This window comes from Dermacentor variabilis, chromosome 5 (assembly GCF_050947875.1).
Source record: "Dermacentor variabilis isolate Ectoservices chromosome 5, ASM5094787v1, whole genome shotgun sequence".
Classification (NCBI taxonomy): Eukaryota; Metazoa; Arthropoda; class Arachnida; order Ixodida; family Ixodidae; genus Dermacentor; species Dermacentor variabilis.
In genome coordinates, this window is record NC_134572.1 from 168,105,596 (window position 1) to 168,125,389 (window position 19,794).

The following is a 19,794-nucleotide window of genomic DNA, read 5'->3' on the forward strand; positions in this document are numbered from 1 at the left end:
ACCATAACACAGTTCCAGCTCTCTCTTCATGCGCGATACATGCAATCCCATGAGTACTGGCTTTACAGTTGTTGCTTTAGGTTTTTGCTCGCTGTCACTATTTTCTTTCAACAGTTACACGGGGTCACTTGTATGTATACCACTACAATTGGTTGAGAAGCGTTGTAGGTTTAGGCATAATCGACCGTCGTTAAAAGCGCGCACGATGCATGCGGCACCACCTCGAGTTGCTCAGATAGCCGCTGGTCGATCGGCAATGCATGGTCACACCTGATAAATAGTCCATGAGCCTTGGTCGCGTTTATTGTTCTGATATAATATCTAAGCAGCCTAATGATGCAACTTAATATTCTCGTAGTTGGGCTCCAAGGTGCGCTCAAGTGATGCAAGCAACAAAGTAAGCGAGTTTTTAATTTGACTTATCGAAGTACTATCCTCAAATACATTCGCAAAGTGCGTAGACTCTTCTGACTGAGCCATAGGATAGGAAATTTTGAAATTGAACAATGATCGGCATTTGGTAGAGCTACTCCTTAGTATATAGGATTCTATAACAATGTACTTGAAGACAAAGGTATATAGAAACTTTATGACCCGCCCACACGGTTTTCAGTACTTTTATGCGATTTGTTTTATATTGTACTATTTTTCTTCCTACGAAAGGATTGCAGAAGGATGGCAGTAGACAAACAATAATAGCTCACCTAGGAAAGGCGTGAACCCAGCATCCCTTGCAGTTACGTTCGCAGATTCTGCAAAAGAAGGAATTGATATGACACCAAAAACAACAAATATAAAACCATATAGCAATGCTATATTGATGTTACCAGCCGTTACCTTGGAAAAATATACTATCAAGGAGAGAAGCAATCGTGCTAATTACAAAATTATTTTAACTTGACATAACAAAGAGCTCGCTATCCTAACAGGACCTTAAGAATATAGTGTAATAGTTTTCTTCTACGGAGAGTTAGCGTTCTATTTCTCAGGAGGTTACTGTATTGTGTAGGCATGACACAGAATGTGATCACGTTGGCTCAGGACACTGCAAGGTTCTGACACTCATTCCGGCTCGCTCGGTCAAATTCTATGCTGTTATTTGTTGCATGGGCCAATGTACGAGCCTAACAAACGACCGAGTGGGCCTGACTATGTGTGAAAATGTTGAATTCTTGAGCTGTCACATGACTCAATTCTGCTTCGCGAGTTCATGACAAGTAGAAACGAACCAGTTTGTGGCTCTTAAAAAACTGGTATACTAAACCACTTGGGGTGGTTGGATGCTAAGTGTTATTCTTTTTTGTGGCTTAGAGGCCCAGGCGGCCCCTTCATTCTCTTTTTCAATATCGGCGGAGCCCGTCCCATGATCACTGTCAATGTCAATGCGCTTAGCAATGAATCAATATAGGGACAAAACGTATTGTCACCGTCGAAACGAGTTATGTATGATACGGGTGCTGCAGCTGGACTCGATCTTTTACTCTTCGATGACCACGATGGTTGACAAAAGTCTAAAGTGTTCCTGATTCTATTTGCAATTACCTTTGTAAATACTTTGTAGACAACGGACAGTAAGCTGATCGGTCTATAATTTTTCAAGTCTTTGGAGTCCCCTTTCTTATGGATTAGGATTATGTTAGCGTTTTTCCAAGATTCCAAGGACGACGAATGTCATGATGTTGATGAAATATTGGCCTCCCCTGTGAAACGGCGCGATGACACATAGTCACCCAGCCTGCTTGATTTAATCAGGTATACATTACAAGCTATCTATTCTTGCATTTTTTATGCATCTCCATTATCTCTTCTGCCCCTGAAAGCTCCTCTGTGTACCTTGTGTCGCTGGCTGTGTCTGCAATGAATGTGGTCGTATGAATCTCTTCCTCGTTTTTTTCCGACCAATACTCTACATGTCTCACGCTTATCTCAATTGCGGGTCGGTTTATGCTTCCGTCCAATTTAAATTCAAGCGCTCCCGGAAAGTGTCCGTTACCTCCGGGTCTCACTGGGTGAATCCCTTTGAGTTCAATTAAGAAGTGATGACTGGTTTCCAGAGTTTTCTTGCACCGTGTACATGCCTCATTCGGTTGCGAATATTTGCTGCGGTATGTTTTTATGCTTCGGCAACCAGCTCGAAACTCAAGTTGCAAGGCACCGTCCCTTGTGTGCTCGTACAATTCATGTTTTCAAAAGTAATAGCGCTAAACGGAGAAAGAAGAACATGACACGGACGCCCGTGTGGTGTTATTCTTTGCCTAAGTACATGTCCGTTTAGAGCTGTTACTTACCAAAACATGAATTGCCATAATCTTACTCAGGTGTTGCTTCTAGTTGTACAGATTTTGCCTTCTGATTTCTTTCCGTTCTTGTAGATATCCATGGTCGCTTTGTTTGCATTCTTTGCATCCACTTCGCTGTTTCTGTTTCTTTCTTTTTGACGACTCCTGGTTGTCTATATACACTTTCAATAACCCTCTACTGGGTTGCCAACTTTCTTGCCCTCTTCCTTCTTTCTTTTCCGTTCTCCACGCGTTTCAGGGACAGATACTTGCTCACTTTAGCCGCTCGTTTATTTTGATCCATGTTCCATGCCTTTCTTATAAACAATGTAATTCGATAAACACAGTAAGCACCATCTATCGAAGGTGTCGCGACGCCTGCGCGTGGCTTCCGAGATGCAAGGCCTGCCGGTGCGTGCGAACGCTGAGAGAAGCGGGATGCGGCAACCATGCTCCACTCTCGTCTGTTGATGATGAGGATGGTCATTAATTCGCATCCATTTTGAAACGGGGCGCAGAAACGTAGTCACTTAGCCTGCTTGAGTCATTCACGTATGCTATACTTACTTTTCACTCTAGCATTTTTGTATGCATCTCCCTAATCTTTTCCCTTTCATCAAAGCTTCGCTATCTAACTTCTACGACTGACTATGCCTGAAGCGGATCCGGCGTATCAATCTCTTTCTGGCTTTTTTTCCCACGAATACTCTAAATATCTCTTGGTTATCTCGAATGCTTAACGGTTGATCCTTCCGTTCGCTTCTTTCTGGACGCGTCGCGCTGTCTGGTGGCATTGAAGAAACGTTTCGCGCTGGTGCCTCCGAACACTGAGACTGGTTCTCTAGCTTGCCGCACGCCTAGCCAACATCCTCGGCGACCGAAGGTGGCGAGAGGTTCATTATAGACCGGTGCATAACCAGTGCATTAATGGCGGAGCTCTCCAAAGCGCTGGTGTGGAAGATCTTCGTTGAAAAGTGGGACATACTTAGCGCATTTTCGGCGTGGCCTGCTTAAGCGCAGTGTCGCTGTGCTTGAGTTGTGACGTTGGTTCGATTCTGCTTAACATCGTTTAAATTTAAGGGACCTTTTTCGCCATTGTAGAGTGGCACCTTTTCACTGGCACATACCGAGTTCCCCAAAATGGCGTCAAATGCATTAATTAAATAACGGCACAGAGCTACTGGCACATGCCCAGTATCTTGCCCAGTTGCACATGCCCAGTTGGTCCAACGTTTGTTTTCGAGCTCTGCTGTCGAAGCAAAGCAGCCCGGTGTTCTAACCACTCCTCCAGGGACTACGCAGTTATCTAGGCTGGCGGGAAAACGGTTGTATGCAAGAATACACAGATACACAAATAGATATCCCCAGGTAGGTGCGCGAAGTACCGTACGAATGTTAACATTTGAAATCACAAATCTACCGCACAGGTAGCTTTCGTAAGGTGGTTGCTTAAATGTTATATGAACGACAGCGCTGAGTTCCCCATTACACAACGATGTATATCCGCAACAAATGTCACAGCTTTATTGCCATGAAATTTTTTTGTTTAGGAACTGCATCGCTCGTACACTGTGCCGAAATACAAAGTCCAAATCACGCAGATGCACAGTATGAGACGCATACGCAGCGATGTCACAACGACGAATGCGATGTGTGATGCTTGTCGAAGGAAGAAAGAGGGCGACGCGTACATGGCGCAGAGAAGTACGAAACGTACCCACCAACATTTAGTGATTGGATAGCTCTTGTGTCGCCGTAGCGAATACCTATTCTTCAGAATTGGCCAAGAACGAGCGCGCTCCCAGTGCCTACGAAATCGAAATCGCTAAATAAAGAAGAGTAAATCAGAGAATCCGTAAAACATGATGGCCATTATATTATCAAATTGGCGTTTTTTAGAAATATCTCTGAACGAACAGTACATCTCCAGCTTGATTTGGGAATCGTAGTGGGATGAGCCCATTCTGGAGAAGTAACCAAGAAGAGACATGGATACGAGGCAGACACTGAGTTGCTAAAGCAAGTTGTGAGACTGATCTAGTTAGTATTCCATTAAAATGTGGACAGCGCGGCAGACAAAGACGAAAAACGAACGACGAGGAAGTGGTAATAGCAAGGGATCGTTCCAGGCTCAGCTCTTACTGCAAATAGTCGCTCACATATTTCACGTACATTTCATTGTCAAATACGTTCTCACTTAACGCTAATAGATTGGTATGGCTTGGTGATCATAAAGAATGAGTTATAAGTGAATTAGCAGACAGCTTGGTGAGGGTTGCCCTTAGTGGTCTAATTCTCCCTGCGATTCCTGTATCAGCTTTGATAACTGATGGTAGGTTCAGGAGACGGGCAGTCATGCAAGACTCTTAGAACCCATAATTAGCAAATATAACTGATTAACGAAACCTCCTTTTCTTTTGGAGCAAAATTTTCTGCCGCAATTGAAAAATTTGAGTCATGGTTACCAAACTCTGATGTAGAATACCCATGTTAAGCTATTATATGCGTTGAGGTGGTCTGACACCCTCCTCTTTGTGCTCCTACTGCGATTAATAAAACATACCTTAGCCCGACAATTTCATAGTGCCGGATTGAATATGATTCGCGATAATATTTTGCATCCTGTTCTCTGAGAAATTATTATTGGGTCGTTGATGCAGCTGTTTTGAGATATATAATTGAATCGGGACGATTTCTCTGCTAAATTCTTAAATTGTATATGAATTTATTCGTTTCAACTCGAAATCATTCGATTCTTCGCCAATCCCCAATAGTGGGTATGAGCCAATCTCGAACGCAAGCAAGCAAGCAAGCGAGGGCAAGCGCTGACTTTTAACTCTTATTTAAAACGAAGCACCCATATTCATACCCCCGTACAAGTAATCAGAACGAGAACCCCTGATCCCTAGTAGCTTAACAAAAAAGATAATTTAAATCTGGGAAAACGCACAAGCCTAGAAAGCACACCGCGTACAGCTGAACTTAGAAATAAGATTTCCTTATCCTAAAGGCGACCAATGGTTTACTTTTGCAGTATCCGCGGTTTCTATGATGATCCTATTATTGGCACATGCGTACCTAGCTATTAGTACCATCTCTTCAAATGTCGGTAGGCTGCAGCATTGATTACAATGTAAATCAAGAAATACCTCTTTCTCTGCTCGTGTGTTCAGGCTATGTTACTGTAGTCTCACATTCAAGCATCTGCCTGTTGGCCCCACGCACCTTAGTCCACAGCAGAAGGGTATGTCATATACGACGCCTAGTGAGCATTCAACAAACTTCTTTCTGTGCGCTGTTTTGCATTTGCTTGATTCTTTGTTCACGGCACTTGTCCTAGCGCACAGCTGACATAACCTGTGAGGCACAGAAAACGCCACAAAAACTCCCGCTCTCTGCTTTATCTTCTTAAGCTTATGCGAGATACCCCGCAGCTACTGGATAACACTAGGTAAGTATAGACAGATGGGCTAGTTGGTTGTGATTGGCATTATGAAACATCGTTCCAGCGCACATTGCCAGCCGATAGGCTAGAGTTGTATCTGGCACAGGTAACCTTTACAAATGTTCGAAAATGTGCGCTGCAACTTTAAATTAAAGGCCTTAGTGTTTCCACATATTTCAGGACTAAGTAAGCGTGAGAGCATGGCATTCGTAGGACTAACTACGACATACTGCACGACTGTTGTTCATGAGCCAAAAGTAGAATCAGCTCTGACGAATTGTAGACGAAAGGAATTCAGAATAAGTGCAACACCATATCTCTGTGTAACACATTCAGTGCTTAGAAAAATATTCCCTTTGCTGCCGCGAAAAATCGCCTAGCACAGAAGACAAAAAAGACATAATAAGCGCCAATAACGTAATTGGTAACGTTGTGTAACATAATAATGAAATAAATTTAGTCACATAAGTACATTTCACGTAAAACAGTTTGTCTTACTGTAGTCTCTATGATGCGGAGGCATATCCGTCTTGGGCGGCATTTCGTATAATTTATGGGGAATGCGACCATCTGAAGACCGGGACCTTTCCAACAGAGGCTTTATGCGCAGAGTGTCATTGAGTAGGCCTTCCTACAGACAGAAAGAAAAGACCATAGGCAAGGTTACGATATGGCGAAACAGTACGTAAACTAGCTTGAAGGAAACAGCCTCATGAAGGTAATATAAGTGCCGCGTCCTTCATACAGGCGACATCACTATTTAACAAGTGATATTAAAAGCAACAACGCAGTGTCGCTCATAGAATAATGTTATGTACGTTTTATCATTAAAATTTAATATTGGGATTTTACGTGCCAAAACCACTTTCTGAGTATGAGGCACGCCGTAGTGGACTCCGCAAAATTTTGACCAGCTGGGGTTCTTTAACGTGCACCTAAATGTAAGTGCACCTAAATGTAAGTGCACGGGTGTTTTCGCCCCCATTGAAATGCGGCCGCCGTGTCCGGGATTCGATCCCGCGACCTCGTGCTCAGCAGCCCAACACCATAGCCACTGAGCAACTACGGCGGGTTTTTACCATTCTTTTCTGATCTATGGCCGATGCAATCAATAAGTCGTGCGTACACCCCATATCTCGCTGAGGCATCCTGCATTATGTTTGACAGCCCCTTGACAGCTGCAGTTATCCGTTAACCCCCTCAAAAACATTGCAGAAAAAGCAGCGCTTCCCTTTCTACTAACGCGCGAGCCAAGAGGGGACGTAGATAGAACTGTGGCAGTTCCATACAAGAGGGGAAAGGTGACATGAGAAGGCAAGGGAACCCTACTACTATATGACAGTGGTTGCGGGAAAGCTGGATAAGCTTAAGTACGGTACAATACGTTCCTGATATTTCTGTAAAATAAACGTCTTGCGAACATGTCAAACGCAGGTCACACAAGTGAAACGCAGCTTACAACTTACGCAGGGCGTGCAGAAGCTGAGCCACATTCATTACAGAGCACTTCATGGTCCAGGCGACACTACGGAAGTGGTTCACCGAGAAACCAAGACTTATTTGTCTGCCGTGGTGGTAACTTTGTGGCTATGGCTTTGCTAGAGGTCGCTGATCTGATCTCGGCCGCGGCAGCCGCATTTCGACGGGGCAAAATAGAAAACGCACGTGGACTTAGATTTTGGGACACGTTAAAGAACATCAAGGTGTCAAAATTAATCCGGAGACCGCTACTACGGCGTGTCTCATAATCCGATTGTGGTTGTAGCACGTACAGTCCCATAATCCAATTGAAGTTTACTACTTCTGCGACAATGCAATATGCAATGTGAGGCGATGACAACGCTCAACCCTCTCAAAAGTGATGAAATATGGCGTACAATAACGCCTCAAGCACACACCCCTTCCTGTGTGGTTCATGCAAGGTAACGTTTATCATCAAATCAGCTCTCTCGTGTTAGACTAAACATTTAGGAAATTTAAGCTTTCGCCGTCAACATTACCGTAAAGCAACAAGCACAGAAAGCTTCGCTTACATCGATTATCAGAGTGCATGGGGTCTGCATAATTTTTAATCTGCATAATCTGCAGATATTTTGGGTTCTGCAAGTGTAGGGCACCCCATCGCCATGTTACGAAGGGTGTTCTATCACGCAAGACCAGCACAAGCATGGAAATCGGGTTGGGTAATTATATTCGTTATAATGATGTGTACACAGGGACTTGTTAGAAGTCGCAGCAGAGCAACCGTCTTTTCTCTAGTTAGTATGGGTTGCGGTAAGTGGTATACAGTTCTTTCAAATTGGCAAAGCTGCCGAATATCCGTGCATTTCTTGGGAATGTTGTCGGACCTCGTCGCCTTTTGCAACCCCTCTGGTAGGAATGCCTGGCTTCTATTACATAGAGATGCGGCCTGTGCCCCTTAGCTTCCCGCCAGTGACTTGTGGCCAGGGGTCCACGCGGTTAGATATCGGGAACTAGCGGTGTTTCAATATTTCTTGCAAGATTTCTAGTGCTTAGATACGGCATTTTCGTTGGGTGTGGAGATGGCTAGTGATATTGCCAACTGTCCGGACATGTGCGCATCTCTTGAAAAAATCAAATAAATATACTATTTACGTGCTAACATTTTCTTCCTCTGAAGAAAAAACAACGATATTGTAACAATATTCTCTACGCATTGCCTGCTCTCAATGAAACGTAAATTATTTATTTCTTCACTTTGTGCAGATATATTTTTCATGCAACACCAGTCGCTGCCGCATCTGATGTAGATAGATATGCCAGTTTGGAGCCTGGCCGTCATACTTCTAAAGTGAGCCGGAATGTTCTGCATTATTCGCAATATGGATTTATTAGGATGCAAGTGTAACTGTCCACACTTCTGGAATAGAGGTAGAGAATCTTCACTTCCTGTCTGCAACGCCATTTGGTCCACAAAATATTACCTATTCGTACTGCATTGCAATAACGAGAGACAACGCGAAAGCTGCACAAAGCAGTGTGCGACCTAAAGATAAAGTAGGATCCTCAGCTAAACCATAACAGCTTGATTTGAAGGCCGCTCTCATGGCATAGCTCCTTTAAACGAAAAATTTGTGATGGTGTGATGTGCCTTAAAATGCCCACAGATAATCATGCAACCAGGCAGTGAATCTAACAGGGGCTCACAGGCTCCGATTGTTACTTGTTTCGTAGGCTCAACGCGAGCTGTGATGATGACACAGTTTTCTTTGTCACATTAAATACCACTTGCCACATATTCAGGAACTTCAGTGCTACGAGATACCATGACTCAGCACGTGAAGTCTTTGCAAACACGTAAAACAGCTTCTTTGGTGTGCTATCCGGGCGAGAGGAAGGACAGACGACAAAGATTGAAAGGCGAAAGCTGGAATTTGTACGGCCTTCAGAAGTGACTAAACTGGCAAGAGCTGTTCATAAACTAGACGGCAAAATTACTGAGCTTTGCTTTCAGGCTATTGGCATTCTACTGGAATAACACCACGTCATAAAGCGCCTACTGATATTCGCCAAAGCCTGCGCTACTCAGTCTCCCTTCACTTGACCGACTCACTATAGCTTTGAATGCCGCAAATATTAGAGGCCGTAAGAATCGCCCAATATATTCCGCTATGTGCTCCTCCAGTGTAACTATTCGTTGGTCAGCTGACTTCGAGTTCAAATGTTTTCTCGGGGCGGCAATTTGGGGACGCTGCTGAGACACCAAGGTATTAAAGCTAGAGACCCCTTCTTCCGAGACAGAGCTGCAGCGCTCGCAAGGGCGACGTTATGATCCAGAATCTCCCACTAAGTCTCGGTTTCTTGATGGTTCGCTTTGTATTCTGGTGGCGCTCAACATATTTTCCCGATTCTGCTCGGCAGCAGCCTTTTTCAACGGACATCTTCTATAAGAAGGGTGTGGACCGCTGACTTTGCGCAATGACATTGCCATCTAAGGGTGCATTCCTTGCAGCTATGCGATTCCATTCATACCTAGAGGCGCTGTGATCCCGGAGAGTACGCTGCCACATGACCTTGTCATCGCTGACAAAAACCTGCATAACGCCAGCGAACTGCGTTACTTGAACTTGATCACTTGTAAATCCCGATATCAAACGAGCAGTCATTGATCGGTCGGAAACGGAAATATAGTATAACGCTCTTGTAGAATGTGGCCTAGGTTTCACCATTGTCGGGTTGCCGGGACGACGACTGCTGGTGACGAGAGATTGATAAAATATCCCTTAGATTATCTGGCAATTCTTCGTCGCTGTAAGCAAACCGAACGTTGTTTATGAGGCCAACATTTCTCGCACAAGAGACCCGCACTTGCGCATCAACTGGGATTTTAGCCAATGTCAGCGTCGCACGGAGCCTATGGCTAGTTCCGAATGACGCTGCAAGCGCAAAACCGTGCCATCAATCGTGATGCGCGTAACAAGTGGCTTTACTACGACTAAATCTAACAGTTATTTTGCCCCAGTGTTAGGATCAACTTCACAACATTATGACAACGGGCTTAGCATAAGCCTGCAAATTACATTAGGACCTGGCCTACGGTTCTTTTTGTAGCTGAACCGTAGTAAAAACACGAGCATCCTAACAAACGGAAACGGCTCAGCACTCTCAGGAACGTCGCATTCATCTGTCCACTGTCTATTTAGAGTGCTCTTATTTGCCACCAAATTTTCAGCTTTTATACCTTGAATGTGAAGCTTTTCTGTCAAACCCGCTAGGTGGTCTCGAGAATTCAAATTCCCTTCCTAAGCAGGCAGCCGCAGCCTTGTCTGGTGTGGCAGGTTCATCCCGAAAGCCGTTCATGCGTTCTTTGTCATCAAGAGGTATGTGATATTGACACGTGTACTTGTTTATGGTCCTCCGGTGGCCGCCTTTTGCCGTCTAACAAATGGTAAACGTTATCACTCGAAGCAAGTCGCGCCTGCATGCATCAGAAGTAGTTTGAATGTTATTCGTGGTTCTCTCCGCTGCCTGTTGTCATTTAAATTTGTGTAATGTGATTGTATGCTTGGCGCGAGATTTGCAGTAGTTTCTGGGAGGTGCGCGGGCACTAGCGATTACGGTGGAACCTTCCACGAGAGACGCATAAAAGCCGACGTTCTTGCCCCGCTGGGCCGATTCTCTATGATCGCCGACTGTGCTCGCAGATTTCGCTGCGCTTGACTACGGTTCGTTTTTATGACCACAGGGTGTTCCAGTAAAGAGTAAGTTTCGTGATTCACCGTTTTCCGCTAGTGTGTTCATCTTCATTACAACGTGATGACTGCCGTTTTGCGCCGAAGCAGACTACCGTCGGGTGTCACGACTGCATAGCTTGGGTGCCAGAAAGGCCTGGCGCCTGCTAAATCGTGACGCAAAAGAATGAATGAGGGCCTTGAGTTAATACAGGAAACAGGACAAAACAGTAAAGCGGCTGAGAATCGAGCAATCGGTAAGTTCGCCTTCTCTGTTATTGTTTTCATTGTATACCAGTCATCATGAAGCTTCATTTAATTTAAATTGTCACTCGGAACAAAAACGGGCTACATAGCAGCAAAAATGGCGGGGGCTGTCGTAGACCCGTCGTCGAAATCCAAGCTAAGTTCAATGTAAATTCACTGAACATAAAGAAATCACGAAAAATAGCAAACTTTTGCCAATAGTGAATTCAAGTTAAAGCTTAAGGCAGCTCTTTTTGCACAAAACGTCCACCTACTCGCAAAAATAGCCCGAAAATGCAGCAAAATTATTTGTTTCCGCATTTAGAAGGCGGACCACTGGGAGGCAATAGGCATCTTAATTTGGCGTTCACTGGCCCGCATTTCCCGTGGCCGATCAGTATGATGCCGCAGTTAAATCAGTGCGCGGCTCATTCTATGAGTTCTAGGACAGCTGCTGCAAGACTTAAACGACGAATTCTCTCACTAAAGCTCGCTTGTTGTTCTTCGCATAAGCCGCGTCGAGAGTAAGCGAAAGCATTAACCTTTGCTCATTACTGTGGCTTTCAACATTTCAGGACTGCGTGCCTAAGTCTACCAAAAAAGTGTTTTGCATTTTCGTGTTTAAATTTTTCGCATGCTTGGAGCATCTTTCAAATAAGTAGCAAGCTTCTAGTCCTGCTGGGAGTCATATACAAATGGCGTCGAATGCTCCGCGCTGTGGTGCCACCTACTGGCCACCTACTGATATTTCGGAGTAACTGCGTTCTCAATTATTTGTTTTACTTTGTTTATAGTATCCCAAGCGCTCCACTAGAGACATTTAATGAGCGGGGCCTACAGTCAAATTGAGTACAGTAACGTAAGCTACAGCGCAGCAGCGTAAACCTTCCTATGCCTTATTTTAGGCAGACATAGTTTCTTCGAATATGTATTTCAAACCAGCAGGATGAGGTATTGTCGCAAAACGGCTGGGAATGCAAATTCAGTAAATCGCAGTACGTATTATATATGACTGCTGCAACGATTCGGTATGGGAACGTGCAGGGACGACAGCATTTCGGTGGCTGGTACAAAACACGATATATATGGGTACGATGAGTTAGTTGCTAAGCGATAGCGAATGAAAAAAAAATCTTGGGATATGAACTTAGTCGAGATATTTAGCGACCATCGGCCAGAGGTCGAAGGTAAATTTGCGAGTGCAGTGTAGTGATACTATTGAGGTAAAAATAACAAGCTGGTAGCACGGCTCTGGATAGATCCTAACGTTTGAATTAGATGTAATTCCCAACCCTATCAAAAGATGTGTTCAGATAGAAATGGCACAAATTCAATAATCGCGAATATTCAAGCAAGAACATGTATGTTTAGCACGTGCTCTCATATGATCATAAGAGACTTAATGTTGGCGAAAAATCAAATATTGGTCTTGAGTATTGAAGCTCTTGACGGACAAAAGTTTTATATGCTGCATTATAAAGAGTTGAAAGGAAGCTTTAGCTCGGGCACAACTCTGATGTGGCCTATTCAAATACATGTAAAGCGCAAAAACACTCTTCTGAGCTAACCCCTGGACCGATTTTGATGAAATTTGTTGTATTTGAAAAAGAAAGTTAAATTCTAGTGACTGTTGAAAGCGGAATATTAATTTCAAGCTTTAATTTTGTTTAAAGGATTTTTAGAAGTTCAACAGTTTGACAAATATATAAACATGAAGTTTACAAATCAATAGCTCTGCATCAAGGACAGATATCGCGGTTCTGTAAACTGCGTCCAATAGACCGTTGAAAACGTACCAATTCATTTTGTCTTTTTATAATTTACGTGAATTTTTTGCGTTGCGTACAATGGTTCTGCAAAAGCTGTATTTCCGTATCACTTATTTTTTAGATTCATGTGTAACATATTAATTTTGTCCGCTTTAGATGTACTATCATATGTAATCCATATAATTGTGATATAATTTTTCACTATTGAGTTACAGAGTTGCAAACTTCATAGTTTCGTTTTCAGAAAATGTTCAATTTTGGCACTCTTAATAAATAAGTGATGACCTAAATCAACAATTCGAAGCAAACAGTCACTAGAGTTTTAAGTTTCTTTTTTAAATGCAAGAAACCTCGTCAATTTTAGTGCAGTTGTTGCAACGAAAACGAATTCTTGTTTTACATGTATTGATTTATTTAGATTTATTTAGCTAAAGCTTCCTTTTAAGACGTCTCATTACGTCAAAACTGGGAAACTTGTTTAAATATTTTGCCGCTTTACCTAGCAAAGTATATGACGCAAAATTCTTTGATTATCACCATTCAGCTTGACAGGTTCGCGGTATTTTTTTTCAAAGCTCCAAACTGCATTTTTGTTTCAATACTAGGACAGAAAGTTAGAATAAATGTGTACTTAAGCTTCTCAGAAAAGTGCCTGCATGGTTTTAACCGCAACAGGAACGAGCCTGCGAACAACATCACTTGCAGAACGTCCACTGTAAGATGTGCTTAGCTGGGCACCATTAGTTCTTGTATGTATGGAAACATTGCTAAAACAGTGCAGTTATGCCTTGGTTATCACAACATGTATGTTTTATGATACGGCACAATTTAAGTGTTAGCAGCGTCGTACGAAAGCTATGAGAAAAATAAGTCCATCAAAAGAGTTTGTACAGACGGTTTCCCTCGCGCGACAACTGCAGCTGGAGGGCGGCCTCAATACCAAGAGAACTTCCGATAACGGGCCTTATCAGTCTACCGTGCCGGAACCGAACGCACGTTTTTCAGTTTTTTCAAAGTGCGGAAAGACTATTTTTAGGTTTTGAGACAAAAGACATGTACACTTGCCTCAAGACCGACATCAAATTTTTTGCTTAGCTTACGGCAACCTTCACATTAAGAAGAGGCGTTATGTACAGAGGAAACATGTTGAAAAAGTGTGGGCGTAGATTTTAACGCACTTTTGCTACTCGATGTCACCACGAATGCCTTTTTTGCTTGCTACATTCAGTGGCCTACGTCAGGGAGCAAGACTGGAAGCCATCCAGGGCCTACGTTTGTAAAAAGCGATAGGGTTTACTGCCTTAGCTTTCCCCTATATTTTGAAATCTTTATCAGCAGTAAGCGGCCCTTACCACACTGACACCGTCATCCGTGCGAACCACAACTGAAGACATCAACTCCGCGTCATGATACAAATCTTTCTCGTAGTTGTCCTTCCGCATCTGCGAAGAAATGAAGGTTGTTATTTGGAAACTGCGAAAAGCAGAGCTAAACTTGAGTGAATATTTACTACGGCTAGGAAACAGCACATGCACTTACGGGGAGATGTATTCGTTCACCATTTTCCTCAGATATAAACATGAAGTCATCAGTGAACACCTCGCTCTTTTTCAGATTGAGAGTCATATGCTCATTTATTCTCAAAGATTTTTCTTCGTCAGATCCTCGTGCGCTAAGTAAGGTTGGATAGACAATGCCATATTCTGTTTCAAAGAAATTTCAAAAAAAGGTATGCATAAATAAACAACGATAGATGGTGCGCTATACGAATATGATACATTTAGCTTATCAAGTTCAAACACGTTTGCCACAAAAAACAAGTGACCAAATGTAGGGTTCCCAAACTGTTTTTTTGATTCATTGTTTTCGTATTAAGTGCAACAGCAAAGGGGCTGCAGCTGATATTTAGAGATTCCCAAGAGAAATCTTCATAAATGAAACTGAGACGATACATTGTCCATCAAATATATCGGCTATAATCATGTTCTTCTATACACTAAAGACACCTGGACATTTACAGAAATTAATTGGAAGGGTGCCCAAAATAAGGCGCCACCAGTGGGGGTATTCTGTAAGAGTCCACCTAGTGGACTGTCCATTTCGGCCCCTGCTGATTGGCTAGGGCCGCTCGTCTCCTCCTCTCTCGTACAGCTTCATCCAAGGGGCAGCGGCTAAAATGGACAGTCTACTAGGTTGGCCCTTACAGAATACCCCCCCCCCCCAGCTCTGGCAAGATTGCGCAACTTCTGAGTCATGCCGAGTGCTTGTGCTCCCTCAGGAAGGCAATTGGCTTGTGCTAAGTTTGAGCAGTTTTACACAATATATATATATATATATATATATATATATATATATATATATATATATATACTAACGCAAAGTGTGTTGCGCATGAAATAAAAAGGCAGTTTCACCCAAAGCCACACGATTTAAAGCGGTCATAATGTTAACTATCGTCCTGAAGGCGCCTCAGAACGCTGGCGCGAGGAATGTAGCCACCAACAGCTTTGCAGGCATCACCCTTCGAGCGCGCAGGAGATGTCACTGAAGGAAAAGCGTCGGCGTTTGTCAGCGCTCGAAGAAAGACTTACCATACGTTCAGCACAGGCTGTGCAGTCACGACTGCGTAACACGCACACACAGCTTCTCGGCAGGTGCGCTCATGCGCTTACGCACAAAGGGGATGCCAGCTCAGTACAAACCAGAACGCTAGCCTGGCTACGTCAGACGCGATTGAGCAGCGTGCGACGCTACACCAAACGCACTGCATGTAGAAACCGTAATCGATGAGGCAAACTAGTGGTCCTACGACTTATACATTCTATTGCGATAGCAGTTATATGGACGCTCTAGGCCGATTTCTGCCGTCGCCATCGCGATGAGGTTCCGTATGAGCGAAAGAGCGTGAGGGTAAGCCGGCGAATGCGGATCAGTCCAAAGCCACCTAGAATTTTTTCAAGGCCTATGCGCTCCGTCCGTGAAGTCACGTACCTTGCCCGACCCCGCCGGAGTGCGCCTGCTTGCTACCGCCCGTTCGCCTTTGAACCGAAGTGAAATGGGAGCGTCCAAGAATTTAAATGCACGACCAGTATTTAGTGTCAATTTATTTCTCATACCAACATGAAGTTCCAGTTAAAGGCCCGCGGTTAAAACCATTATTTAACGGTGTCATGCTGTCATGCAAGCGAGAGAGTGGGCGACAGTAGCATTAAGGAAAAAAGATTTATTTTCCAATACTAGAACTGATTAAAGAAACACTGAACAATACCCTGACAGATTTACTTCAAATGTACACTGAAGAACGAAAAGGGAGTCCTCACAAACACTCTATAGACACACTACAATACACTGACTACAAACAATACAAACAAATCCTTGAACCAAGCAACCTGTCTGCAGCTGGTCTGCATTACGAAAGCGTTTTGAGCTTTCTTTGCTGTTTCTTTTATGACAGTTCAGTGTATAAGAGGTCTGTCTTCATTTGGACATAATTTTTAAGCAATGTGTTCGCTGCTGCCCACCGTATATTTTGATAGACATCATCAGGATGATGACCTTAAGAACACATATCGAATCCTTCATCGTCTATTACTTCTTGTGTCAAACTAATCAGCAATTCCCTTTGATGCCTGGAAGCATGAAACTGCACAACATTTTCTTGTGTAGTCAATTTCCCAAGAACTAGTTGCATTCGCAGCACGGCATCTATGACTACAGGCCTCGGGAACTTCAAACCACCCCGGGAGAGGTTCTCAATCATTATGTTGCGATCCAGCTCCATTTCTCTTTCCTGTGCAGTAAGGTTTTCTGCACAAGCTGTGCAAGGAATCTTTTTGGAGCTGCATGTGCACAAAATCCTGCTATGTATGTAATAGCTGGCAAGCTCGACTCCTTGCTTTTAATGTCTTCTTCTGTTATTTTTATCTTGTAGTCTTCTATGAGGCGGCTGGCATCTAATGTTTTGCTGCTAGATTTCCACATGTCTCTCATTTCAGGGAAGGTAAGCGAGTCTTGGAGCCTTAGCTTCGCTTCCGCCTCATATATTTGCTGTATGGAGACATGATAGTTTCTCCCACAAAGGCGACGGTATCTTCCAAACCTTTCTTCGAGGCTGTCAGTTTGGAATTTGCCAAGCAAGACATACTCCAAGTGAAGCTCGTCAATGCAATAGCGGCAGTCCTCAATTAGGGAATAAGTTGTGAGCTTGAGTGCAGCATGCGTATCAGTTGTCAGAGCACCGGTGTCCATTTTCACCACTTTCCATACATCTAACCAGCTGACAAAAGAACTCAGGAACTGCACTTGCACACCATACAAGCTCGTCACAGGTTCTTGGCAGGGACATCTTAGCCGATGGCCTTTTTTAGGCGTTTTTACGTTGACAATGTGCCACGACTTTAGTATCACACTGATAAAGTCTTCCGTTCCTTCAGCACAGGACAGGCCAAGTTTTGCTCCAAGTGACTTCAGGGCTTCAATAATGAATGGATTGAAAACTTTCAATGCTATTTTTACGTTCTGTGTTTCAATGTTGGATGGGTGGAGAGCTTTGTATGTAAGCCCATAGCCAAACTTTGATAGACTTTTTCTTTTAAATTCATGTATGTCACAGAGTGCTTTAAAAGAAGCTCCAATAATGCGAACTAATGATGCTGCACTAGAAAACTCCGGATAGAAAATGCATGTTCCAGGATTTTTCTGATTAAGCCAATTGTTCCTCACACATTTTAATAAATGAACAGGATCCACTACATAAAATAGGGGCCTACATTTGTCAGCAGGGTGAGGTTAAACAATATCCAACCTGTTATGCGGCGAAAACATGGACATCACTTTTCTGTTTATTGCATTGTTGTCTGTTATGACAGCAATAACTGTGAGTCCTGCCTTCTCAAGCTCCAAGATAACTTTTTTGAGGACTTCGTGCAACTGCCTTGCTTCGATACTAAAAACAGGCAAGATATGTGCAACATCCTTGTGCCCTGATAGCAAACTCTGAATCATGAAAACATGAGCAGTTTTTGCTGCATCAGAACAGTTTGCTGCTGTGCCAGTCAATGAGCCACCTTTGTAATTAAAGTACTGCGTCAAGTGAATTTTGTCCATCATGAGAATGACGACTTTTTCATGTTGCTTTAGATGATTGGTCCTTCTTTTGATGTAGTTCAAGAAATGTTCATCTGTCTGTTCCTGCGCAGGACTAGCACGATACTCGCCACAAATCCTCATCACTGTAGAAGGGTGTGGCAGTTATTTTGCTAGTACTGCGGACGAACCTATAGGCATGTGGAGAAATGGTAGAAAGGATGCTTGAAAACATCATAAGCTCTGCTGGATACCTCAAAGCACTTTTATCCTTAAGGAGCAAGCGCAACTGTTCCGTTAAAAATTTAACTGTCTCTAACTGTTCTTGTGGCAAAAGATCCTCGTTCGCAATGTCATCGAGAAGTGAGCACACTAGCTGAAAAGACGCTTTCACTTTTTCATCTGCGTGACATACCGATGGTGCTTTGAACATTTTTACCCTTTCTAACACTGACTCAAGAGTGCGCATATCATCTAGCTTGCTAGGCATAGTTACATCTTCAGAAGAGAGTTTTGCCTTCCTCCAGAAGGCCGTAACCTTCATAAGGTCACTCACTATAATAGAGCGCTCCACCTCTAGTTCTCCTGAGTCACCTGCAATGTGCACGAAAAACACAGCGTTTTGAACAGTCTTCGCCATCCAGAAATCGCACAGCTGAACATCTGGAAGCCGTGAAAGCAGATCATTATATGACGCCAGCTTGTTCCTGTGCTCTTCTTCAGCATGTGCTGCCAGTGATAACTGCACGGCTTCATCCAGATTGGATTCTTCAAGGCACCTTCGCTTATCTTCCGGTGCATCACGCACTGGAGCAAAGTGTGATAGGTAGGCAGGGCTTTTGGGGAAAATGGTTGGCACAGCCTCTTGTGTCAGACGTGTAAGTCCCATTGGTGCTTCCACTGTCCTCCCATCAGAAGCTGTATAGCTAGAGGTGGTCTTGAGAAACTCTGGCTTGAAATGTAGCTCGCAAACCTTCACAGCAAAAAAAAGAAGAATTATTAAGATTTGGGTTCGTTCACCATCTCCACCGGCATTTTTGTTTTCATATATAACGCGCCGTATAGATTCTTCAGCAAATAGTAGTCAAGAAGGGCCGTGTCAAGTGTAAGATCAGAGATTCAGCATGAAGAAGCACTCCAGACGAGTACAGAAGGCACAAGTGACACGCCAAAACATTAAATACGAAATTCCAATATTTCTACCACAAATGCAAACAGAAGCCAACTCTATTTCATTAATATGCCACTAGCTCAACTCGATTTCAGCACGAAGCTAGCAGGCAGCCCAGGAACCAAAGAAAGTCTTTTTCACCATTTTTACACAGTAAACAAAATGTCTCCGTAAAAAATGCATTGATTCAAGAAACGATAGACATTGCTTTAAAACTTGGCGCCTACGGAAGAGAACATGTGGATGTACCACATGCCTTGGGATCGCGTAAGGTGCCGATGTCGACGTCGTCACGACGGATGGCACTCACCCACTGCTTTCTGCGGGCAGCGTCACGCGGCAATGAAAACAGTTTAACTTTAGGACCCTTATCGTAATTTCTGCGGCAGTTGGGTACGCAGCACCGACCCATCGTGCTCTCGACGCGAGCAGAAACCTTGCAGACCTTCGTACCACACCGCAAGGTTAGGCCTAACGCACTGATTCCAGCCTGGTCGTCGGCTTTACGAGCAGTGTCAACGTTGTTTGGAAACTTCCCCACACCACCACTTCACTTCAAAGACTATTCGTGCAGTCTGCACGCGACGTGCTGCACTATGATCACGAA

The 19,794-nt window shown here is 43.7% G+C and overlaps 1 protein-coding gene and 1 pseudogene across 1 annotated transcript in view; both read right to left on the reverse strand.

Annotated features, from left to right (window-relative positions):
* The window catches only part of LOC142582029 (A disintegrin and metalloproteinase with thrombospondin motifs like), a 75,802-nt gene that overhangs the window by 45,119 nt on the left and 10,889 nt on the right, over nt 1-19,794 (reverse strand). The window contains exons 2-5 of the mRNA XM_075691451.1: nt 14,471-14,634; nt 14,284-14,373; nt 6,223-6,355; nt 705-752 (exon numbers count right to left, since the gene is read on the reverse strand). Of these exons, the coding sequence (XP_075547566.1) occupies nt 705-752; nt 6,223-6,355; nt 14,284-14,373; nt 14,471-14,634 (435 nt within the window). The remainder of the gene's footprint in view (nt 1-704; nt 753-6,222; nt 6,356-14,283; nt 14,374-14,470; nt 14,635-19,794) is intronic.
* LOC142582100 (uncharacterized) lies at nt 16,377-16,921 on the reverse strand (annotated as a pseudogene).